The sequence below is a fragment of the Micropterus dolomieu genome, linkage group LG01 (assembly GCF_021292245.1).
Source record: "Micropterus dolomieu isolate WLL.071019.BEF.003 ecotype Adirondacks linkage group LG01, ASM2129224v1, whole genome shotgun sequence".
Classification (NCBI taxonomy): Eukaryota; Metazoa; Chordata; class Actinopteri; order Centrarchiformes; family Centrarchidae; genus Micropterus; species Micropterus dolomieu.
The window spans coordinates 10978884-11005778 of record NC_060150.1 but is presented as its reverse complement, the minus strand read 5'-3'; the positions used below and the strand labels follow the sequence as shown (position 1 = coordinate 11005778).

Below are 26895 nucleotides of genomic sequence, written 5' to 3'. Positions count from 1 at the left end.
CGGGGGGGGGGGGGGGGGGGGGGGGGGGGGGGGGTAGCTTCTTGCTTGCCTGATGACTGCCAAGAGGCCCACATCTGTCTCTGATCAATGGCTACACAGGCAGCTAGTAAAGCGCACACACACATTCTGAGGGATGGCTGGGGTGACTGTCCTATTTAAAACAAGTAGCCTAAACACGAGGAAGAGCCCATACGAAGTGAACAGAGCTTGGCTTCCTTTTGAGGCAGACCAGCGGGTGGTGTTGTAAAGGTTCAACAGTCATCATAGGATCATGAACAGCTCATCACCCACCTACTCCTGGGTGAAAAGGACAACTATACAAATAATATATTTGTACACAGATGGGTGACAATTTAAAGGAAAAACCAACATGAAGTGGAGTCATGCCACCATGAGCTCCAGTGTTCCCTGCCTGTGGAACTCTATTGGAGGGACGAACACCAAGATATTCCCTCATATTCATACACAACCTTTATTTAATCAGGTAATTTCATCAAGACAGACCAGAGTACAGCTGACAGAAAGATGAACAAACACAGCCAGGCATAAACAGACATATAACATCAGAAAGGGTCACAGACATCAGTAAATAGATTTGAAGATTGAAGTTTATATGATTTGGTCTTATGGAGATGGTGTAGAGCGTTGGTCCAAAAACAATGTGAAACTGGGTTTAATTCTGGTGATTGTAGAGGCCATAGCATTTCATTCATGACAAATGACATTAATGGGGGGAAATATATATATGTCATAAAGTAAGATGTGTGAATATGCAGGATTAAGTACTACAGACACAGAACATACAGAAACATATATACTATAGTCATTTTTTCCTGCTCAAAAATTCCACCTGGCGACAGACGGCGAGAACATCTACATGGAATATAAAACTGTGACACGCGGAGTTAAACCACCGTAAAAGCAACAAGAACGCTAGAATAGGTAAGTGCCTTACAAGGATGAGTGAGCGAGAGGCCATGTGTCATCCCACCAGTGGCGTCACTTATCTGCATGGTAAGCCCCAGCATACAGCCCTTTTCCCACCAGCACTTCCAAACCCGTCTACACCCTGCACATTTCTGGTGACATAATGAAGCAACAACTAATGAATTACTCGTTATTTGTATTATTTGATCGTTTATGCATGACACCAGATGGAACACGGCGCTCCCCGATGCTAAATCCACATTTAATGAGGCTTCTAAATAAATTTGGCGCTGTTTCGTGCTTGAGCTTTGCTCTCTCAGTAGTACATCAAACATAGACTCATTTGCCACAGCGCCGTTTCCGAACTTAACGGCAAAAATTAGCCCTGCTTTAGTGCCTTAAAGCAAGGCTCTGAATCTCCACCAGCTGCATGGCTGCTATTGTGCGGTTAATCCTGCACTATAATCTCCCAGTTTATTGTCATCTGATTGCTGAGAGTGCACGGAGGTGACGGTGCGCCGCCGCCTGGAGCTGCCGTCGCTCAGCCACCAGCAGCCCTGCCTTCACCCCACACAGACAAGCCCAAGGAGCACGAGGAGATAATAAAGGAGAGACTGCAGTGGCTGATGAAGATAATGATTATAATGGCCATGATTACAGTCCTATTAGTCAAACCCTACAATGACAGTATAGTTTTTACGCACGGTTTCTTGGACACCAGCGAATTTGTAAAATAGCAGGTTATAGCCAAGCCTACGCCTAAAACCTCTTTTCATCCTGATGTGAAAAAGCATTTTAATCAGGCACGGGTTTGTTTATTTCCCTTGATGAATAATTAAATCAAAGAAAAACAACGGGAAACTCGGGGTAAAGAATGTGTTTGAATTTTCAAAAGCTTCATGCATATAATCAGCTCATTCACAGTCCAGTGAGCTGACGGGAGGTTCTGTCCTGCTCTCAGTCTAGCTGGGACAGATAACTGTTTCCAGTCTTCTTAATATTTAATCAAAGCATCTAAGTTCTTTAGTTTTATGTGTGTAACAGCTGGCTTGGCACAGAGCTGAATTAGTCACTGACTTAAATTTAAAAAGTCATCATGGTTCCTGAAACACACACAGGCCTATATAGACTATTCATATATATATAGACCCGTTGCATCACTCGCTAGCCCCCATATTTACCATAAAGGAAAAAATACAAGAGACACATTAATGTGTTCATCATGCCATGCACCTGTGTATTAAAATTATATGAAACGCATGACCAGGAGCTATTGAAAAACGGTAAATTAACTGTAATGTAGCCTATAGACCCATCAGACTAAACTAAATGTGATGCTCAGACTACATTCAGCTTCTGTGATTTAGAATATTATTTCTTTTCCATTGGTTAAGACAGAACGTGCGTGCGTCAAAATGAAAGAAGTAACTAAAACTCACCTTCTTCTCCTTTGACTCTCAATGCCAGATGACACATTGCCATTAAAAATCCAATCAACGATGACACAAAATCCATCTTGGATGACGCAGAAACGTGGAGAGCTTTTAACTTTCTAATGTTTCCACCTCGTAGAGTATAAATTTTGCTTTTCCTCCAAAAAATCAACACCCCTGTTGGACCAAAAACGCTGGCAGCAGTCAAACCTAGACCACTTCAGTAATAATCCCACGGCGTTTATTAAACCATGGTGGTGAGAACTATGTGCCAACTACATGTCATTGAAAAAAGATTTTTTATTTGCGCAGCCCTTTGCCTTTTAAGTCTGTCCATTCGGCGGAGCGCTGTCACTAAACCGTATCCAAAAAATAGTGGATAAACAAACTCCTTGATTAATACTGCGTGCGCTCCGCGGCTGGGAGGCTTCGGGCGATCTTTGCGCTCCAGAGAATCTGGACAGGGGCTCCAGGGTGCGTCAAGTTCCGACTGAGAAGCTTCCAGTGGCCGTATCTCCCTCTCTGCGTCCCCGCGTATTTTGCGCACACGAGGGTTTGTTCTCCTGTCGGGGCTTGGGAGTAGCAAGCTAAAGTCCAAAGTAACCGCTCTCAAAGCCCTGGACGCCTCAGTCCGAGTGTCAGAAGCTGCTGTTTAATGCTGCGCAAAAGTCACAGAATAATAAATAATAAACTCTTTTGCGCCCTTGCTTCCCAAAAAGACCGTTTATGTCATGCTACCTCATGTGGCACCGCTCTCTCCCGTGGGTCTCTCTCTCTGGTCGCGGCTCCGTACAGCCTGAGCTCCGCTCCGATACCGGCGTGTGCCCTGTGTACACGTCTGGGAGGTGTGTGTAGAGTGTGTGCGTGAGTGATCGCGGTTTTGAACTGAGCAGCTATCGCGTTACAGTCACGGCGCCTCGGCTCCGCCCCCTCCCGTCAGTCGCTGATTATAGGGAGGGAGAGAGAACGCACGTGCACGCGCCCAACGCTCTCTCTCTCTCTCTCTCACACACACACACACGGACATACGTACTCACACAGACAGACGCACCCCCTTCAGAAGATAGCCTACCACAGATATGAACTCTTCCACAGATAAAGCCTAGATAAGACATATTGTAATGGTAAACCAGGGAGCAGAACTTCTCCTAGGGCTGTTTTCAAAGGAACAGGAGGATAGATGAGGACTAGCAAATCCCAGAGTGAGACAGGGAGGGGTGTCTGACTGGGTAGGGGGTGGTTGCACAGTAAACAGGCACAAGGCTTCCTTTCACCAACACATGAAACCACCGAGCCAATGTCAAAGCCCTCAACTCAACAGACTGAGAGCCCACCTCAGCCCGGCCCAATCTCAGCCCTACAATCAACAGGCCTAAATACAGAGCGGGAGGCCGTATAATGACACAGTAGTGAGCCCAAAATAATCTGCTGAGAAAGGGCTCTCCGCAGCGTCCAGCCCATGTGCCATGCCTATGGCTTGTATTACCGTGTAATGTATTGGACTGGCTGAGGCCTGGCTGTATAATGAGGTACAGTATGTAGCCTCGCTGGCATCTTTATTTGGAGCAGTTAGGTGCATTCCTAAAGATCAGGGCACATGGGAAACTTTTTGGGGCAATTCAAAATGCTGTAATATATGTGTAGGGGCATGCTTTATTTGAAAAGAACTGAGCTAAATATTAAGAGTGTTGCTGCCTTGTTGAACAGACATACAGTAAGTGGTGTTAAACACAGTAAAAAGAAGCTTTTACAACTATCATCATCCTGCCTTATTCCTCTTGTATCGTCATGAGTTGTAAACAATGTCAACAAAAGACCCCAGTGTCCTTGACAGAAGGTTGTATGACAGGTCTTGGTGTCACTGCCTGAATGTCTGTCTGTCACCTCAGTCTGTCATCCCCCGCTGCTCTACGCCCCCCAGGTTGAGTAGATGGCATCAACTTGAAGCTTTCTTACAGCCTGTCAGTAATTTTTTTAAGCCCACCTCTAGCTCGAGGGCGCAGCGGCTGTCAGGAATCACTGTGATTGGCTAATCTGAGCCCCTGGGCGGGGGGGTCCATACTGGAGTAAACCAGTTTGCCATGTGCTACATTGTTGTTTTTTATATTTAAGAAGGTAAGATCCATTTAGATCACTGATCTCTTTAACAAGGGCCACGACAGCACCATAAAAAAGGTTACAGATGACAATAATAACCACAAAAAACATTTAAGATACACATTTACGTGCTAATTAAATTAACTTTTAAATACCTACGCACAGTGACAAGTACCAACCGAGTCATTCATCCTTGCACTTACAAGAAGTTGTTTATGCTTGTGAGATTGTTTTTTTTGCCGTATCTGGTGTGCTATATGTATATGTTTATTGATAACTTTTTCTGATTAGCAATGTTAAACCCCTTAATGAGACAGAAAACATAGCCAGTATACAACCTTAAAGCAGCACTGGGCCACTTTCTGTTCTGTTCCCCCCTCCTAGTCCCCAGGGGTCATTCGATACTCTTCTCTCCCATTTGTCAACATCTCTACCCCCACCATCAGCTTTCAACCCCCCAAAATATTGGGTCAACGCATGGCTAATACAGGGCAACAGTCAACAAGAGAACCTGAGTAAGAAAGCAATGGAAAGGGAATGTTATGGGTGGAATATGTTTGCATTTATCCCACAAGGGAATACTGTTGCGTTCCTGTGTACAGTTCTTGGCTGTGTATGTATTGGCATTCGTTTTTTGGCAATATGTTAAATGCTGCACTGTATTTCCCAGAGGCCACCTGTCAATCAAATTATGGGTGTACCTCTGAAGTCGTTTTTTTTGGATTTTCCTTTGATGAAATTTGAGCAACTGTAAGTGACACAAATACAGCCATGTTGATCATTGACACTCATAAAAACTACCCAGTAGTTCTTCTTGCTCCAATAGAGAGAAGCAAAACAGGCATTTGTCATAGAGTAAGAGTGAGATATGCTGCATATGACTCAAACGAATCTTCTTGCAAGCAAATGGCATGCTAATAATATGAGGCCAGGCTTAAAAAAAGCCACAGAACACTGCATGTCTCAGTGTCAGAGGCTGTTTAAGTACCACAGCAGTGAAATCAAACACTTAACCTGCAGCTGCAATATGTGAACCTCTTTCTCTAATGTATTTTTCCCCAGGTTTTACCATCTGTATTCCCTTAGCCCCAAAATACAGTTGACAAATGGCTGCCATATAGTCCAACTCCTCACTTCAGCACACCTGTGCTGTGTGCACTCATGGGCGGTAGAGGGGAACACAACAGGGTCTTTCTCCCCCTTTATGTGTGTGTGTGAGAGACAGAGCGGGAGAGATAGATACCAACCGCTGCCATACTGCCTCTCTTATCACAACCTGCCCCGGAGACTGACAGCATGACTGATAACTCTCCCTCTCTTTCTCTCCCCCGTCTCCGTCACACACACACACACACACACACACACACACACACACACACACACACACACACACACACACACACACACACCACACCTCTCTACCTCTATAGCTCTCTCAACACCCCCCGCCCCCTTCTCTCTCACATCTGTGTGTTTCGCCAGTAAGTCGGCTGTAGGTTCAAGGAGGAAACTGTGTGAAAGTCTAGTAGTCTTTCCGAGAGGCGGAGTGATCCCGGTCAAGGCCTTCAGCTTTCTTCTCTTCGTCACTGACAGACAGGCTTTAGATCTAACGGTGGGTGAGATAAGCTAGAGATAGCCTTGACTTGACCCTATCAGCATCTCCAATGTGTGTCTGTGTGTGTGGGGGGTGGGGGGGTATTGTAAGCACATCAAGAACAGAGGGTCAAAGAGGCGATTTTGCATTTGGTATTCATTGGAGTGACCCCTAGCTTTCCAACCATTTTAGGGAAAAGCATAATGAAAAGATAAGGACACACACACAGGTTGGCGGCAGAGCTTCTTGAAAGCATATAGGAGCTCCATATTAACATGATGTAGTTGCTGCATTGGTAATCTTCAAAATGTCCTGTTTGTTGTATTTTTTATATTCACACTTTTATTTGCTGCTGCAGTGACCCAGTTTCCCCTTGGGATCATTAAAGTTTCATCTGATCTTTATCTTATAAGCACACATGCACCTACACACCCTCATCTGCCCTGTGATATTTCCAAATATTCCCACAACGTTTCCTCCATTGAGAAGTATCTCCCCTATTTCACCAGGAGGCTCAAATCCCAAATCTCTCACATCTTGCTATTTCTAGACTTAGTGCCACCATCAAATTCCTGATGGGCCACCCAGGCTATGGGCATACCAGGCCATGGTAATAATTATACACACACACACACACACACACACACACTTCAACCTACTGTACTGCGTACACTCATCTTGCTTCTGCTTTCCTGGCTGGTTGCTTGGATTGTATGGAAACATCTGGTGTCTGCTGTTTTACCACTCCTCCTCCTCCCTCTGTGTGCTTCTGTATGTGCTACTTTCAATACCAAAAACAGCTCAATCATCAAAAAAAAAACCGTTCTGCTGCAGAAACAGCATACACAGACAGCATACACGCAGACAGAGAGGAAACCTCAAAGTAGAGCCGTGTAGAAATGCAATGTTTGGATTTAAGGAGACACCCAGAAAGACAACATTTCATGATTTTGCTCTGCAGGTTTTGGTCCATCATTGTTGTTGTATGCTTTTACATACTTAATCTGACAATTTGTGGTTGCTGAGATCAGTTTGTCACCCATTCGGGGAAGAGAGATGAACAAAATACTGACTGTAGTCTGGAGTCATATTCAATGACTACTCACATCTTCATTCAGTGTAGGATGATTCATGTGCAGTACACAGCTGAGCCTAACGAGGGCAGGCCACTGCATCAAGCCGAGGTGGTGGGGAAACCAGGCTCCAGGCAACCTTTAGGAACATGGTGTAAATAAACAAACTTGATGTTAGATTATGCATCCTTTAAAAAGGTTAAGATATTAAGATCAGCATGCAGGAGAACTACACTTATGACAGCTATCTAGGCAGATCTCATTTGCTTAATCATGGCATATCCAAAGCATCTTGAAATGCAGTTAAAATAAAGCTGAATTTATGAATCATTCATTTAATAAATCACAGTGGATGATCAGAATTTGCCAAATGCCCTATTTTGATGAATGGTAATTTATTAAACTTACAGTTGCAGCTTTAATAAGTTGCAGTTTTTGATTCAGATATGAGCTTTGCTTGTTTCAAGATGGCCGCGCTACTGTGTATGTAGCTCATAGCTGTTGTCGGCTGAGTTCTAAAACGTTGTTTGCTCACTTTAATTGCAAGATGCCTGCTCTATTCCCCGGTCACCTCTTGTTTATGATACAGCATCATTATCCTCTAGATGTTGCAGAGGGGAAGAGAGAGCGCGTCTCCTCTTCCTTTGCTTTTTCCACCAGGATCTATTTTACTTCTGCTCTGTCTCTTTCATCTCTTTCCACCGGCCTGCTGTGTGTCTTTATAGTCACATCAAAGTGACCTTCGCCACCCTGTTCCCTCCAAAACCCCCTCCCCTCCTTTCAGACTGGAGACCAGACACACACACACACACACACACACACACACACACACACACACACACACAGAGCGAGAGAGAGAGGGGGGGGGCTTACTACACATATTTTCCAGACAGCAATACAATAACATGTGTAACATGTTGAGCACTTTTCAATGGACAATGGACATACAATTGCAACAACATCACCACAAATGTTACATCTAACATCTAATGTTACTCTTTTTATGCCTTATTGCTGCTGCTTGACATAAAAACTGCTGAGATCAGAAAAAGTCAGAATAATCAGATGTACTTGTGGATGTAAATTTGTATATATTAGTGTGTCCCTTTTTGTGCAGTGTTTTTCCCATTTATGATGTGTGTGTACGAGAGTGTGTATAACAGTGCCCCCCTCCCCCCACTTTCACATGGTGTTTGTATGATCCAACCCTGCTCCAGCGCGGCAGGAATGAGTGCTGCATTAGGAGGCAATAATAAAAAGACAAGAGGCCATTCTCCACGCCTTGTTTATTCTGCAGGCCCTTTATCACTCGGCCTCTGAAGGAAAGGCCAGTGTTTGACAAACCCGGGAGAGAAAACACTGAAGGACAAGTCCATGCTGATGAGAGAGAGTGTTTATTTTATTTTATTTTTTTGTTGGAGGGAGATAAAAGGGCTGCACGGCTAGGAGCTTCAGTTTTATCTGCTGCTATCACAATCTGAGGCTGAATAAGATGAATCATGTCTTATCATATGAAGTCAGACACTTAAACATTATACGCCTGCTGTAACTGTAACTAAAGACATACTGTAATATTACATCATCCACTGTACTTATACTGTGCTAAATGTACAACTTTTCTGTATCATGTATTTTCCTTAAAGGATTAAATTGGCATGTTTCTAGATTTTCCTTATAATAAATTCCATGTAGGGTTAGGCCAAAAGCAGTAGCTTTTAATGCATTCAAAAATCCCTTTCTCTGATGCTTAGTCCTAGACCCATTAGTTCCTACAGAAGGTGTAAGTCTTTCAAAACAGGTCACAAACACATATTTAAATTTTTTTAAAAACCCAAACAATTTCACAACATTACTCAAACAGCAGAATATAAAGCATTAGTTGGGGACTATTTTCAGCCGCGGATTAACACACATTTGGTGTATTTACAGCCAGAGGAAGGTATGTTTGATTGACACAAAATAGACTACAGTGTCTGTGTTAATGCTAATAAAGGAACATGTCCCCCAGTGCAACAGTGTGGCTCATTGATGTGTTTTAGTAGTTTTTTTGGGACAACAATGGAGCTTTACGGCACAGAAGAAGAAGATATACCACGCTTTAGCTGCATAGGCAATGTTACATGGATACATTTATTGTTGGCTTTGGTCTTTTAATGACTGTTGACAAGAAAATATATAAAATCACCAGCCTATTATTTAATTATTATTTATAATAATAAAAAATACTGTTTCTCATTTATTGTGAAGGAATTGGAAGGAATATTTACAGTATTTACAGGCTGATGTATTAACAGTTAATATTAATTAGTTTAGTTTGATTCCTTGCACCTAAAATGTGTGTGTAGATAATTTAATTCTCATTTATATTACATTGGTAATATTTGGGAATAGATGACTATAATTGTTCTTTCCTATTAACTGCACCAATTGCTTTGGGAAACTCTCGCGTGAAAGTTTTGGGAAGTAATCGTAGGAGCAGTCAGGCAAGCAAAGAGTAGGCTCACTCATTTTTTTTGTCTCTTTCTTTCTCGTTTCTGTATTCCTTCTGTTACGTTTTTTTCTTGTATTTAAGTAAACAGGTACATTTTTACAGAGTGGTCCTGTGGATTTATTGATGTGTATATGGATGAAGGTAATAGTTAGGGCGTCGTGCTAAGGCTTCATTCATTGGAAACCTACAGACTCTATAAAGTTGGAGGGTTTTAAGCAGTTTTTATGTGCTTCTATGCCACTGAGTCACTGAAGTTAATAGAGAAAGATAAAGACAGAGAGAAAAACCGAAATGGGGAGACAGATGGGTTGAGGAAGTTTGTGATGTAAAGAGAAACAGAGAAGATTTGCTGTGCATCTGCTGTGAGAAAGAGGATGTCGAAAGAAGGAGTGAAGGGCACACAAAAGAAGAAAAGTCCCATTAACAGAAAGAGGCAGAAGAGGGCACTTAGGATAACATGGCTGACAATTTAAAAAAGGCAAGGATCTTGGAGAAAGGCGGCTCCCTTAATGTGGTTTAACCCTGGTGCATTCACATTACCATGGTAATCTTATCAGTATCGTGTGTGTTCGTGTGCATGTTGGAGACAGCTAAGCACTCGGCCCCATTAGCAAACCTAATTGACTTACAGCCTTCTGACCACAAAGGTAACATCTGTGTCAGTCGTGTAAGTGAATGCCCCATGTCACCTCACACACACACACACACAAAGACACACACATATCATTTGCCTCATTGTGCATCCCTTTGCCACTGATTGACCTTGATATGCACTAGTGGAAGGAATATGGACCATATCTTTGTCTCCTTGAGATGAGATGGAGTGGGAAATAGGGGCAAAAGAGACACACGCACACACACTGAACCACACGCTAAAAGTAGAATATACCCCTTCAAATATACAGATTCCTAATTTTTCCCCTTAGCTCATCTTATCCCACACTGTCAGACAGTATCATGTTTGTAAATACAAAGGCATCTATGGTTTGCAGAAAACCTCAAATCTTTTTAATTGTTTTATTTTTCTATTCTAGTTGACTTTTAAAATGCTTCGTGTTTATATTGTATTTAAAATCTCACTGACTCCCAGCATAACAGCGAGGTTTTAAGGGTTGAAGGAGTATTAGTAGTAATTTAGTATTGCTCTTCCATGAAGTGCAAGAGACTTGCAAGAGACACATTAGACACAAAATCATAGTAGCAGGGCTTAATATCTTGGTTCATGGTCTAAAAAGAGTGGATCTCAACTCAGCAGCATCTTTTATTAGACTGGTTAATGTCTTTTTCTCCAAGACCTCAGTTTGCTTTCCATCCAAATGTTGAAGTCGTAACCCTCATGACATCATCAGGGGTTTATTTCTCAGACTATAGAAATCTCCCTCCAAAGCCACAGAAGACACAGCTGTTTTCACAAGCTGAGTAGTACTCCTCAAGAGTAAACGTGTGAAATGGGTGGAGTGCTCCCTTAATTTCAGTGAATACAGGATGAGAGACACAAACCAAACAGACAGACCGACAGACAGGAAGAAAGACTGGCACAGCAGCAGTGAGGGATTGACACACAAACGGAGACAGAGAAAGAAGGAATAGGCAGACGGGTGAACAAGACAAGCCCAAGGATCCATCATTATTTAGCCATGGATATAGAATATCAAATGGAGGACAGGAGACTCCTCCATATCAGCCTGCCATTATTGAAAATGACTAATATATTCTGAAGAGAGAAAGACAGAGAGAGAAAGAGAGATGGATGAGATATGGAATCCAATGGAGACTGACACTCAATCTTTCTGAATAGTAATCCAATAACGTCTCCTGAGTTTCCTTATGGCTAATCAATTGTGCCGCAGCGCAGAAACAAATCACCATATCGCCGAGTCAATAACCGTCAGTCACGGAAATACCTCGCCTCAACTGTCAGTGTTTATCAAGCTCGGCTGAGTCTCAGCCCTCACTGCAGCGGCGTAGGGGAGGGTGGCACGGGTATGTTTGGCATGCACTCTCGGAGCTCTGTAAAGGTGGCTCATGCTGGTTGTAATTTAGATAACGATAAGACGGAGATAGCAAGGTGTTATCAAGCATGCCCTGACCTCAGGTGAAGCCAAGCTCGACCAAAGTAAAGACGGATGAAGCTCTATGGCTGACAGGGTAAACACAACAAACACATTTATCAGGGAAGGGGAATAGGTCATACCACACCTTTAAACACACACAAGATATATCCTCCATTGGACACATTTTGAAGATAAAGTTTACTTTGAACATTGTTGATACCTTTTTTCCCCTTTTCTTTGACTGGTCCCAGGACAGTGTATGCAAATAGCATGTTTAATCAATGAGCCTCACTTCACTACACATCACAAAACACACACATGCAAACATGGATCTCTCCCAGCGCTGACTTCTAACGCTTGTGTCTGAACTGCGAGAGCCTGTCATACTGGTTCTGCATTGGGAATTTCATAATAAGGATCTTAGGTCGAGATGAATAGAAAACAGGAAGCTGCAGCTCAAAAATCAAAACAATATAATGTTTTATCAATTAATAGTTAGAGGTACAGTGTCACTAAGTTTCCTTTACATTCACCAAATCCATAGTGGAGCATTTGTCGGCTCAAGAGCCCAATATTTCCCTCAGGAGAGACAGAAAACCGAGGTAAAAGGAAGGTGAATATTAGTCAGCTAGTCAGAAATACAACTCGAAATGAATGCTAATGTTGCTCCTTGTCTGCTGCATGTGTACATATGCAAGTGTCAGCAAATGAATTCAGGAAATCAACTTAAAAGGTGATAATATGTCAGTGGTGTGTTTATAGTTCTGCTTCCTCCATGTGGCCAAAAACATAAATCAATCATTGCAGATTTAATGTATTTACATAGTACACTTTAATTGATACATTCACTTAATTTTAATCAGCAGGGATCTGTTAACTAGCTGTCTGCTACTGCAGCCTGCCCTTCTAGGCTATCAACAGCCAGGTGCTAAAAGATACTGTAGATATGCCTGTATTTAAATTGCATTGTCACTAATTAGCAAACAGTGGGCTAATTAAGTACAGCAACAAACAGAATATTTGCCAAAAACAGGCCAGTCAAATTAATGAATCTCCTTGCACAGCAGTGGTTAAGACAGCATCTGATCTCTTCTGCCCACATACTGTAAATAAATGGGATAACATCTAAAAACAAGGATTATCTAAAGGCAAAGCCTCAAAACTTTGCTGCAAATCCAAATTCCTGTGAGTGGACATAACTCCAAGTCCAAGGTCAGAGCAAAGTGTCCCTGGCCCTGCAGTTGCTCAGACCCAGACTCTCAAGGTCTGGGTCTAAGTGAACAACTTTAGAGATAAGATGTTTTTTTATATTTGATACAAAATGCCCTGTCTAATTAGCTGTTCAATTTTAATACACCCGTGTCTGCAACCCATCTGCACAGTTCATAGTCTTTTATGAAGTAACAAGTTATGGCCTGTTGGGGCAAAGACAAGCTGATGTGTGTTTTTAGTAAAAAAAAACCCAACAACAAACACAGCAGTGTAAGGGCCAAAATCAATAATGGCTTTTTATTTATTTTGCCTCGGACTGTTTCTCTCTACATTTGGACACCTCCACATCTCCACTGAGCACCTCCACCCAACACTGAGTTTTAATCTGACCAAAACCAACAAACTTACTTCTCAGAGAAAAAAAGTGATTTTACTTCCACAAAATGAAAATGACAGGACTTTTTTTTGCCAACTTTAACTTCTCTAATTCACCACCCACGTCAGGTTTAATGCCGTTACACCAACTTTGAGTATGACTCTACAACATATCATGACAAAAATGTGACACTGGCAGACTGGATAGAAGAGATTTCCAGCCAAACGTGGCCTGGTACTTCAGACTGAATAAGGAGACCTCATGTGCTCACTGTGGCTACATGTTTAAGGTTATTAATTACAGTGAGGCGAAACTGTCAAGGGTTTTACCACCATGATGATGAATGAAACATGTGAATGCTGTCACTGCCAAACCAGACTTGACTCATGTTTGGCTCTGACCTAGATAAGCGCACTCTTGGTGTTGTGTATTTCAAATTTCTGTCTGAAGCATTTTACATTAATGTATAGCACAGTGCTGGAAGGCTGTTTTTTTTTAAAGGAAAATGTTCATAGTAAGAGGCTTTTTCCTCTGCCTCCTCTGTTCTTACTGAGAGGATGGCTCAGTGACCCTACATTGAAATTAATTAAATACCTTACAGAAGTGTGGGTCTTATGAATGTATATTTTTTTAAAACTCAAATCCTCTTTTTAATTCCTGATTTAATAGTGTTATTCATTTTTCATTTGCTTCAATTGGCAGAAAATGTCTGACTTGTATTTCTAGAGTGGGGCTTTGTCAAGTAATAAGAAAAGCTTCATAAGTGAAGTTCCTTTGTAACCAGATTAGCAGAATCCTCGTCTGCCTTAATACTTTGTCTCCACAGCCTTTAACTATGAACTATATTTAGGAGCGCTCAACTTTTTAACTTGTCATTCTTCCTTTAAATGATACCAAAATCCCATCTTAAATAAGGATAATAGAAGAATTATGTATATTTTTGTGTTATATGTATCAGGAATATCCCACTCTGATATCAGTTCAATATTAAATATCAGATACGACTAATCACCATTTATGTTTATGTTTATGTTCACGTGTACTGTAAGCACCAATTTATACCAAGGCAAATTCCTTGTGTGTGAAAATGTACCTGGCAATAAACCTGATTCTGATTCTGATTCTGATCACTGTTGTCCACCTAATGATGGGCATTCCTCATTGCCCTCAGCTAAATGCAGCCTGTAAAACAAACATGATTTGTTTAGATTTATTGTTCATCAATTTAATTGTCATTATGTTTTTGTAAATTGATCCCACATTTCAAGGCCTAATGGAGTTTTGTACCCTGGTATAACTGTTTTGTGTGCTGTAACTGTATTGTGTATTCAGAGTTTAAGACTGCTACAGCAAGTCTAATCCAATGGAAACAGTGACTGAAAAACAGCTTTAGGACTGATTTTAAATAGAGACCGGTAATATGGATAGTCAGAGGAACAAACATGCTGGTTTCATGTGTTTTTGTAGGGTTATTATTATTATATTTTATTATACATTCATGTATGCCATGCATATAGAGCTTAATGAATTTTAAGCTGGTGCAAAATTGACATAATGGGAATCCTCCCCGAGGTCAAAAGTCTAGTGAAATAATTGTATTTATTTCTTAATGAATTATCAATTACTTAGTAAATTATCGGGTGTCCTCAGGCAGCTTTCACTGATTGGCTGACCTAATACTCCATTTGCTGATCTTTAAAGCAGACTCTTTGAAAGAATATGAGATTTCTGGTGGGAAACTACCAGAATGAGAAATGTGGAGTTTGATTTCCTGTTAGTTGAGGTTGAATGCTTTTATTCCCATCACTGCTATTTACAACCATTATGTCCCTAAAAAGGTGTATTTGAGCAGCTCATTACCTTATTCAGCACGATTCTCATTTCATTTCAAAGCTTTGTCTGATTCATTGTTGCCTCGTTGGGCTGTCATGCATCTCAATTCAAGACAGTCAGTTCATTAAAAATGTGCAAAATCGATGTTTAATTAGAATTTCTCTCATAAAGACCTGTAATTCATCCATCTTCCCTAAACACTTCCTGTCTGATTGCTGCGATGCTCCAGCATCACAGACAGACAGTTGCCTATTAACATTCTCATTAGCGAAAAGCTGCTAAGTATACACTTTAAATCCTGTGAGAGGAGTCTAATATGTGTCAGTATTCACTTTGGATACTCTTGAGATTAATTCTCTATCAGAGTTGTGAGTTGGAAGCAATACTGTGGGTTTGGCTGGGTTTCACTGGCTCTGGTGTATGTGTATGTGTGTGTGCATGTGTGTGTATGTGCCATCTGTAAGTGAACAGTGCATGGTTTTAATAGCGACAAGCCCAGTTGAGCGTCAGATGTGGTTCAGTAGCTCTAACCCAGCGGCCATCTTTAAAGAAGATAATGTCACTCGAGTGAAGAAAGTTCTTTCAAAAGTTTGTTTGATTTGGAAACAGGGCGTATCGGAATATTTTAACTTTTTAAAAACTATGATTTGAAGAGTCAATACTAGACTAAATTGCCTGGTAACTTTTATCTCTTGCAGCGTGTGTGAAAGTGACAGTGATAGTATAAGGGGCGGTTATGTGAAAAACATTATCTTCCTTTCCCTTTCTTTCGCTTTCTCCGCCTCACACCTCAGTTTCTTTTGAAGAGGAAACAACAATGGCGCCATTAAGTGTCTGAGGGGGTCTTTGATGTGAATGGACCCTAAATGTCCCTTTCAACAGCTAATCAGGGGAGGGGGGATGGGATGGCAGGGGGATCAGGGTTGAGGAGAAGGGAGTCAAGTAGCTGTAGTGAAGGCCAACCTTGCTTGGATGCAGTATGTCCAACTTGGTAGATGTAACATACTGTGTGATGACCAGTTTTAATACCAGTTTTAGATGTATTGTAACACATATTACTTTTAACTATAACTATTATTAATAACGTCAATGAGAAAGTCAGACCAGGAAAAGGAATCTATATCTACTGTGTCTTGTGATTTTATAGTAATAGTATATTGCAAAACAACACGGACCATAATTTTGATTGATATATGGTAAACACCCTAACTTCACTCCTTCCACCCATGTCTCCCCATTAACTCATCATTTCCCCAGTGCAGTCAACCGCCGACAAAGCAAAGAGCTCTCAATAAAAACTGAATAAGCTGTCAATCATTCGGCTGCATAGCCCAGTATATCATATCAGTGTATTTTGCGGAGTGGGATCTAATGAGCTATTAGACTGAGAGGTTGGGACGTCCAACAGTGAGCATCGCCATCCAGAGAAGGAAACTCTATGTTGGACAAATCTGGGTATTTTTTCTACACTGTCTGTGCTTCAGAAGAACAATTCACTGCAGGTGGAAGGCTTAGAGGCAATGGGACCTCATGAGCCAGTGTGCTGAGAGATGGCTCAACTGCTGCATCCTGCAGAGAAGGAAAGCATTAAAAAATGTGATACATCTTAGCCGAATTGCCAGAGTTTGCATCAACACCTCTTTAAGACAGTCCTAAATATGAATTGAACATTACAAACTTGGTCAAGGTACCTTGCAAGGCAATTGTATTGGACTGCATTTACTACTGAGTCCACTTGTTCTCGAAAGTCTTAAGGCTTGTGCAGACTACACGATTTTCAGCGTCGGCTGTTCACACTACACAACTTTCCGTCTTTTGACAGGAGTCTTGAAGTCTTTGTGGCGTTCACACTACGTGACTGATCAGTGACAGGGGGTCACACACTACTCGAGCTGACAGCGACTCTGTCACCCAACGCTGGTCTCCAAACGACGTTTTGTCAAGAAAACACACGTGAAATGTGAAACGGGAAATGACGCAAACCTACACACCAAACAGCTGTTGTTTGTTATTATAAAGATTCCAATTATAAAGACAAAAAATCTGTGTGAAAGAATGGATTAGCACACTCAGGTAGCAGGGACTCGCTGTGCTACAGAGAGAGCTGAGGGGAGAAAAAAGTGTTGTGCGGTGAAAAAGTAGCTGCCTGCTCTGCCAGCAGCCTGCTCTCATTGGCTGGATGTGGATGTTGAGTCGGCCGACTCCGCCAGATATTTGGCATGCTAGATATCTGGCACATGTCGGCGATGTGTCAGAAATGTGTCGGGGAGCCGTTTTGATGCCTCATTGAGTAGTTCACACATAACGACTACCGACCGCCAATCAACCGCTGATTTACCCCCGATCACAGCCTGACAGCGGCAAATCTGGCTAAAAATCTTGTAGCGTGAACTAGGCTTAAGGTAAGGTAAAGACTGTTGTTGAAGGTGAAGGTGAATAAAAACATTAATGATATTTGCAGGAGTCCAAACTCCTGCATGACAGCAAGACGTGCTTCCACCACCTTGACCTTCAGATCCGCACTTACAGCCTTGCTAAACATAGGCCACACTACTTCCTGCATTAACTGGCACTGTACAGTGGCAATGGACTTAGATTATAAAGCCCAGAAACATCCCATCTTTGCCCAGTGTGTGCAGGAATAGGCTCCGAGCCTCCAAAAAGCCTGCACAGCACAAGCAGGTATAGATAATGAATGGGTAGCCCTATCATGTTGGATAAAAGCTCTGTATTCAACATGGGAATAAATTAAATTAGGATCAAAATGGAATTCAGAGCAAAAGCAGGATCAGAACATTGGGAATTGGGATCAGGCCAGGAAGAAACCAAGTTGTTTCACCATGCAAGCCCATGGCTCTTCTCAGGCAAGTACCATCCTTCTGACCCAGGATGTTTCACAGAAAATAAACTAGAAATGAATATATATGTTTATTTTTTTATTTTTTATTTTTTTTACATATGGTGATAATTTGTAACACTGAGTATGAATGAGTTGGTCCCGGGAATAGGAAAAAGACAGGTGGGTTATAAGAAATAAAGAAAAAGACAAAGAAAGAAGGAGGCCGGAAGATGGAGAAAAGAGAAGAAAAAATCATAATGCGTTAGGGAGCAGGAAGAAGGAGAGAGAAACTGTCATATCTCTGCTGTAATAGGGAAAAGGGAGTCTTTGCTGATTGGAGTTGCCATGGCAATGGTTGGCACCTAGTGTATGTGTGTGTCTCTGTGTATTTGTGCATTATTGTATTTGTGTGTGTGCAGGGTCTTGTATATATGAATGTGCTTCTGAGCATCTGGAAATGTTTGTTAGTGTGTGTGTGTGTGTGTGTGTGTGTGTGTGCGGGTTTGAATGGGGGATCTTGTAGGGGGATTATCAGTGTTGTCAAAGGCAAATGAGGAAGGGGACCAGAGAGGCACAACAAAGCGCTACTAGCCTGCTCTGTGGATGGCAAACATACAGTAAACACACAACCACCAGTGTGTGTGTAGGCATGTGTGTGCATGAGAGAGAGAGACACACACAGAAAGAGAGAGAAATGTTGAGAGAATTTTTTTTTTTACACTGATGCATTGGCAACATTATCCTTAACTTTCACACGGCTATGCATGTCGAACTGATTGAATTTGAAATGGGATGATAGAAGGAGGCATTGAAAGACGAGAGCCAGAAAGAAAGAAGACTTGGATGTCCACATGTAAGAATAAATGTTTTTCCAAATCTCTAGAGAGCAAAACAGTTGCCTGCTTGAAGGAAAGCTTCTTCCTGCCAGAAAGTCTAGCTGACATTAGCCAAGTCCGAGAGAACTTAACATGCAGTAAATTCTGGAAATATAAACTGCAATGATTCATATTTGCATAACAGTAAACAAAGAAAAAGAAAAACATATTTTTGATTGCAGCAGATACAGTAAACATACACAAATGAACCATATTGAGTGTATTTGCAATCCAATTGCTCTCTGACTGCAATACACATACGCCACACTTCTCCCCTACAGGTAACTACAGCAATGACTGCAGCCAGACGCATTATTTTTCAATCCCAGGTTCCAGGGTGGTTACCATCTAAAGGTCATGACAATAGCCTCTAATTGTTTTTCAGGGGTCACAAACCTGTTTGTTTAAAAGTCTAAGCCAGCACCTAGTGTGTCATGCTCATTATTAATAATGGCCACAGTGTTGTGGCGTCTCACACCCTGCTTGGAGTCAATGTACATCAATTCGAGCAAGTCAAACCTTAAAACCGGAGATGGTTAGGGAAGCAGGCTGGATGCCATGCTGCTAAAACCCACACAGCAACAGAACGATGGGTGTGTTGAGTCAATTGTGCATCTGCAGCGTATCTAAAATGATTCAATCTTTGACATTCCTTTTTTTTCTCGGATGTGTTTCTGCTTTGCTGCTCATGCTAACAACCAAGTTATTTTACTTGATGTAAAATGCATCACTTGCTGTGTGCCAAAGGATCTCCCAAGAAAACAGCCACCAGTCAGACACTGGGTATTAAGAAGGTTATAGGCTGAACCACTCATCTGTGACAGACAGGTGCATAAGGAACATTTATTTATATGCAAAGCAAAGCATGTTAATTTATTAAGGGCACATTATACACAAAGACAATCAAAGTGCTTTTTATAATACATGCATAAGACACAACTTAAGAAAAACAGTATACGATGCAAAGACACAAGAATCAAATTTAAAAGACATGAATCAAAAATATCTTTTGTAAGTTTGTTTCAGCTCTGTGGAGCACAAAAACAAAATGCTGGTTCTCCATGTTTAGTTTGGACTGTTACTCCATAGACCTAAGAACCTAAGAGTGTATATGGTAAAAGACAGATATATTTTGGATTATTTAAATTATTGAAAGACAAGCAACAGTAAACTTTTGTAAATTTCAACTACTTTAGTTGTTGAACTACTTCAACTTCAACTCAGACCTGAGAAAAGACCATTACAGCAGAACAACCTCTTAGAAATATATAAACATATAGTGTGTACACGTTTTTTAAAGTCATGTCTGGTCAAGCCTCCTCAGATCCATACTTTGTTTTTCTTAAGTAAGTTGGTATTGCTATTAAAAATTGACATCAGAGAGATAAAAAAAAGTTGAGTTGAGCATGGAGCATTAGCCTTTCTTCTTTTGCACCAAAGATGATTTCGTCCACTATGTAAATTTTGCTGAAGGGAATTCAGCAACATCCAATTACTAATTTGTATAATCCACCTATGGAAAATAGCTTAGGCACATTTGGGTGTTGCCTGCATAGTGACAGATGATATTTATTGGCCAAATAGAAGCATGTAAAGTTTAAACAGGAGTGGGCCATGGATTGAGCCTTCGTTTGTTTGGACACATCATTGTTGAATAAGACAGACTGATTCTTGGTTTAGAGATTGGACTTAAACCCTGGTTTTAGTCTGTATAGTAGTAGTAGTTGTTTGGCAGAAGAAAGTTCCAAGAAGACTAGTAGGGAGGTTTTGCCTGAATCAGTTTCTAGTGAAATATCACATTGAACAGCATCATTAGTATTTGAGGTTAAGTAGTTGCAGTCCAATGATTTGACAAAGGGAAGGTTTGATATGGGGCTGTAGTTTGTAATCACAGATGCATCTAGACTATTGGTGTGTGTCATTATACTAAGTAAGCTGCCAAGCTTTTTTCTCCAGTGACACCAAGACAAGCCCCAGCACAGTAATTGTACTTGGTAACTGACTGTGATTACAAGGTTTTTAATATCCATTCTATGAAGAAATAAATGACAACAGCAAACCTGCCATTACAACAGGCCAGTTTCAGTTTACACTCTGAATTCCTGCTGAGTAAATACAACAATCTGCCTGAGCCTGTTGTCATTTCACTTCCACTTCAAATCCTCAGCCGCAGTGGGAAAGTGCTCACGTTCATAAATCATTCACTTGTTATTCTGCTACCCAGATATGGAAGAGACGAATGCATCGCAGCGTACAGCCTCCTATCCCACATTATACCCGTCTTTTCTGCTCTCTGCCACTGTGATAGAAAATCCCGGCGCAAGTTTCCGACTTAGTAAATGTCAATCTCTCGGAGGTTTTGTGAAGAGACTTGCTTCCATGCGGCCACAATAGGCTTTTTATGACAGCTTCAGTACCATGATAATTAGGCAGAGGTTGGAGAGCTAGGCTAAAACTGGGATACCATTTACAGTGTTTGCATGTGTATGTGTGTGTGTGTGTGTGTGTGTGTGTGTGTGTGTGAGTGCATGCGGTGGTGGCGGCGAGGAGGGTAACTGAGCTGATCCACAGTACACAATGGACTGGCAGCTGCTGTAAACGATAGCAAGGTCATCACTACTGCAGCCGCTCGATCAGGACTGTGTGAGCGAGTGTGTGTGTGTGTGTGTGTGTGTGAGAGATGGAGAGTCTGAGAGAGAGAGGAGGGAGCTGGGAAGTGTGTTAGGGAGTGCAGCTACATTTCCATCCATTTGTGAAAGGTTTTTAAGAGGACTTTTCTAACTTTCCCAATAAAATGCAAATTAGGAGCAATTTCACCAACTTTATTGGTATAAAATATCTTACACAAAATGTATAGCAGCTGTCTTGGATTGATGGTAGTAATGGATTGTTGCATTTATGCGGGCCCCACACAAGAGGATAACTGGGCAGATTTGGGGTCTGATTTGCCTCTCCATACAATTGCAGGGGTGTTCCCGATTCCAGGCTTGCCTGAACAGATTATCTTCCCAAATGATCCTGTAGTGTGATGGGTGTACCAGGCATAATCTTAATGTTACTGATAGGATTGGAGTCTCCTTGTTTATGAATCCTAAATATGAAACATAGAATAGCGATAGAATATTGAGCATAAACCCGTAAATCGTTTAGTATAAATAGCATGTGGTCCTGCGTCTTGACTGAATCGTCTAGTGTGTGCATTCTTCCGATTAATCCTCTAGTGTGCACCAAGAATTAGCCATCTAATAAGAAGACATAGCTGAGTCACATAAAATAAAACAAAACAAAACTACATAGAGGAAAATGGATCAGGGAGCTGTTTACAGAGTTGTTGAATTGCTTTTCATGTTTCATGTTGCCATATTGTATTTCATGTTGTCTAGAGACATGTCATGAGAATGTTCGGGATCACAGTCAAAACAGCTCATCTCATCCGTCATGTCTGTTTGCTATCCATCCAAGTGTAAACTCCCAAATGACAAAAAAATGAAGCAAAAACAGGCTGGAGCGAGTCTAACATCTTTTTTTTATATAAATTTTTCCTTTCCAATACAGTTTTTCTAATGTGACACTTCACAATGTGCAAGAAAATCACTCGGAAACCTGGCTAGTGTGTGAGTCGGGTGTGAAACCGAGGAAACAGAGAGATGTGTGCATATACTGAGGAACAGCCTGTACCTGTGAGCTGATAGTTCTGACGAACAGGGAAGTTGCTGTTATTCAGGTGTTTTTCCTCAATGATGGGGACCCTGACCCCCCCGCACGTTACCTCCGAAATCAGGTACTTCCTGTTTGGTGAATAAGAAAGGCAGACAAACTGAAACTATCACCTCTTAACATTTGGGTTTAAACTGCCATTCTAAAAGGCACACAAGCACAAGTGTTTTCATGTATACTGGCTTGGCCATCCCCCCGCACTATCTTCAACCACAAGATGAAACTAGTAAATATAACTTTAATGACTTTGCGCATTAACCCCTTAATTTCCTGTATTCTGAACACATTTTCTGCACCAATTTATGGAGAAAATGTCTTTATTTATATGAAGGGAAAAAAAATTAAGGTGACAGGTGACAATTCAAAACATAAAAATATAACGGAATATAATTCAGTAATCAGCTTCCGGACCATGCACATTTCTTTCTGCTATATTTCAATTGCATTGTTTCATTTGTTATTCAACATTTCTTGTTGCTGTTTTTCAGAACATTTTTAACTAAAGCTTTCAAAAAGTGATGGAGACATTCAGATTCTCACCTGTCCCCAGCGTCCCCAGTGTAAATGACACCTATCTGTCAATACTTTTAAATGTCCCGCCCCATCCAGGCTGGGATTGGTCGGTTCACGACAAGTGACATTGACGAGCTACATTGAGCACACGGCTGCTTGAGAGGCACCCGAGCCTTTTTCTCCGTCGTCTCTCTCCGCCGACAGAGATTAGCAGGCAGGTGAGAACGGGAACAGGTGAGCGTCACGTAGCGTCCGGAGAAGCTGATATGGAGAAGGCATAGGAGAGTACCGGCAGCTTGGGAGAAGTCCCGGTACGCAAGAAAATGTGTCGGTACGCCAAAGAGTAAAATGTCGTGGTGCCGGTACTGTGAACCGGTGCGTTCCGGCCCACTTCAAGCACTGCTAAGGGTTAATTTGGGCAGAGTTAGGCGGGCAATTACGCGAGGTCACCATATTTCATGTCCTCCTTAAAAAAGATACCACTCTTTACCACTTTTCAACGTAGTATTAGTCTTTAAACTAAATAATGTTTTAAGATGGTTAATCAGAACTAGTTTGTTTAAAACAGCTACACATGGGAATAAAAGTAGAGTTTGTGCCTGGGAACAACAGAGGCTTAAGACATCAAGTGATAATTCTCTGTAGGTTTGTCACTATGAGCGATCACTTTCACATTACACATACAGTAGTCATTTGATCCATTGTTAACATAAATATTGATTACTGGAGCTTTAAAGCTTATGGAAGCTCTCTCCTCACACCAGTAGCCGCCCACTAAACCGGAGATGTATGTGGAGGTTGGAACAGATGTTTTCCTGTGTTGACAGTCACTAAAATAATCTTATCACATGCATAGTTTTTGATGAGGTGACAAATGTCTAGCTAAAATTATAAATGATGAAAACGTCAAAACAAACAGTTTACATGTCCTTTTCATGCAGTTGGAAGAAAGGATGCTAATTAAAAGATTTAGATGGAGAATTAAGATGGGATGATTCATTAGAAGTCTGCACTCTTAATCTAATGTGTTTACACATTTTGGACATGATTTACATAACCACAAGAATTTTCTACTATACTACTATATAACGTCATCAATAACAAACAACGCTGTTTAATTTTTTTACGATTGTCTTTGTAATTATCATAAAAAGAAGTCTGGATTTAATGAACTCTGGTATGTAAGTAACAAATATTGAAGAGTGGGATGGGAAAGTGGCTGCACAGTACCAAACAATCTGGCGATGAAGCAACATGAAGAATAAAATTCACAGAGAAGCAGGGTATTGAAAATGTCACATTAGCTATATTTATTAAAATCTTCCTGCAATGCCTGACAGTGCTCTAGATTTCCTTCTGGTGCGATAAGTTTTTTAATGAATTGGCTGGCATCCAGCAGCACAATATTACCCCAACAAAACAAGCCTTTGCCCGCCACTAAATATCTGATGTCGATTTCTCTGCTGATGTGAAGCGCTAAATACGGAGATGCCATTAGTGTGGACCAGGCAGTCCCCAGCCATTATCTTTGCAACGCCATCTTGACATAAACATTTTGGAGGCAATTAAAGATTATATATGTGTGTGTGCGTGCACGGAGCTGTCAAAGAGCAATTATGGTGACAATGTCCTCAATGTTCAGGATGGCTCATTTTCATATCAGAGGAGACTGTGATGTTTCACAATTTGATTAATGTGTTTTCAGAAGGACATGTGCAGTGTGCAGGGACGTATTTTCAAAAAACCCACGCACGAAAACACATTTGAAATCCCACACAAGCACAAACACACACATGGAGATGAGATGGATGCGAGGAAGTAAATGGTTCTTAATTGATGCACTACATCCTTTGTTTCATTATTTACAGGCCCGCCTCATTATTCTAACATTCCCAACTCTGAGTACTCCACAGAGCTTCTTCCATGATACAAACAAATAAAAACAAAGGCCAAGAATAGCAAATGGGTGTGTGGTTGTGTTTGGGAGGGAAGTGGGCACTAAATTATTTTTTACGAGTGTGATAGTTTAGTGAAGATAGTCGGTTGACCATAATTGAAAAAGTCTTTCCTTTTTGGATTAATGTACGTGTCTGTGTATGTGTGGCCGTTCCAGTCAGAGTCTTTAACTATGTTCACACTAAGCCGGCCAAACCTGAACTTTGTATGTATGAAAAAGACAAAACCAAAGATCAAACAACAAGACAGAATGGTGACCACACCAGGGGCCAGGTGCATCCATTATTTTTGTCAGATTTATAAAACCATACATGTTCTGTTTTAGAAATCATCATCATACCCATAACCCAGAGTGGCCATAACATGCCTTAAATCTCCTGTTTGCCTATCTCTTGTCTGATCCACCAGTCTTTACACTTGTCAGTGTAACCAATTGGGTTGCATCGGCGATGTTCACCAACAATGCCAGAGGTTGAAAAAAGACAACAAAACACACAATCAGTGAAACAAACTAGATTTTTATAATTTGATTGCATCTCTCAAACTATTTTTCTATCTCAACCTTATTTGACCTTAGGATTTCTCTAGAAAACCAAGTATGTATGAGGTGTGTTTATTATCACCACACCTTTTGTATTTATAAATACTAGTTCATGTGGGCAAAAGTGTTTTTTCTGCGTCGTTGAGACGTTTACATCATGTGGTATGCCATGTTGAAATTTAAGATGAGATCACAGAGAAGGAGACAGGGAGTTGTCTTTTTTACTATCACAGAGCCTCTGTACGTCACTGAGCAGGCTCACATTTCCAAAAGCTCCAGTTTTATCATCAACACTACAATGCAATGATGGCATTTGCAGATTTACACACTTTGCCCATAGCTCAGTTTTTGAGTGCAAAACTGGACAAAGGTCCAAAACATAGAGGAAGGGTGCTGTTACCTTTCTTCTCTAAGCCATTACTTACTTAACATTTAAAGGTGTTAATATGTCTCATAATGCTTATAATGACCTGTAATCTGCTTTACTTTCTTGCCAGCTGTCACCTTATATGAGTAGGCGTAGATTTTTCCGAATGATGTAAATGTTGCTGTGGAAGGAAAAACTGAAACCTGTAAAAAAATACAATTCAATTCAATGCAAATTTTTGTGTAGAGTGTGAAGTGTGTGCGTCATTTTTGTGTGATCACATCTGGGTGAGTAAGATCACATTATTCTGACGTGTGCGTGTGTGTGTGTGTGACATGTCGAGTAGGCCTTAATTGAAGCAGGGTGCTGTGCCAGACTAGCCATTATGGGGCTGAATTTTGATCTAATCCGCAGAGTTAGTGGCTTTAAATAGATAATGCTCATGGGGTCCAGTCACTGGGGATGCTGAACATATAGTCCATATGTGCCTGTGTGCGTGTGTGTGTGTGTGTGTGTGTGTGTGTGTGTGTGTGTGTGTGTGTGTGTGTGTGTGTGTAAAGTGAGAGAGAGAAGGAGAGTGGGTGCATGTGTGTGTGTGTGTGTGTGCACATACAGGAGTAGACAGCTGAAACCAAGCCAAGGCAGGACGGCATGCCTGTAGCATGAGCTGCAAACTTTCCAGAGTAACTGAGACCCCCAGCTGGTCTCCACAGAGTGGTGTAACTTTAATGGCGCTACGCTCCACTAACATGAACTGACACTCTGGATCCAAGAGAAGGAAGGCCCGGGTAGGACCTGAGGAAGATGAAAACAGAGATACAGGTGGAGAAAGGGAGTGGGAGAGACAGATTGACAGCCAAACGGACTGAGAAACAAAGAGGCAGACGGATGAAAACAAAACAAATGTGAGAAATGCCAAGCGCAAGACTCAAATGAGAGGAAAAAAAAAATCTAATGTAGGAAAAAGGGTACCTGCCAGAAAAGACAGAGAGTAAGA

At 41.3% G+C, this 26895-nt stretch overlaps 1 protein-coding gene across 2 annotated transcripts in view; it reads right to left on the bottom strand.

Annotated features, from left to right (window-relative positions):
• The window catches only part of nrp2a (neuropilin 2a), a 59309-nt gene extending 56111 nt beyond the window's left edge, over positions 1-3198 (bottom strand). For both annotated transcript variants that reach the window (XM_046056808.1, XM_046056818.1), the window contains exon 1: positions 2367-3198. In XM_046056808.1, the coding sequence (XP_045912764.1) occupies positions 2367-2442 (76 nt within the window). In that variant the 5' untranslated portion in view covers positions 2443-3198. The remainder of the gene's footprint in view (positions 1-2366) is intronic.
• Between the last annotated feature and the right edge of the window lie 23697 nt (positions 3199-26895).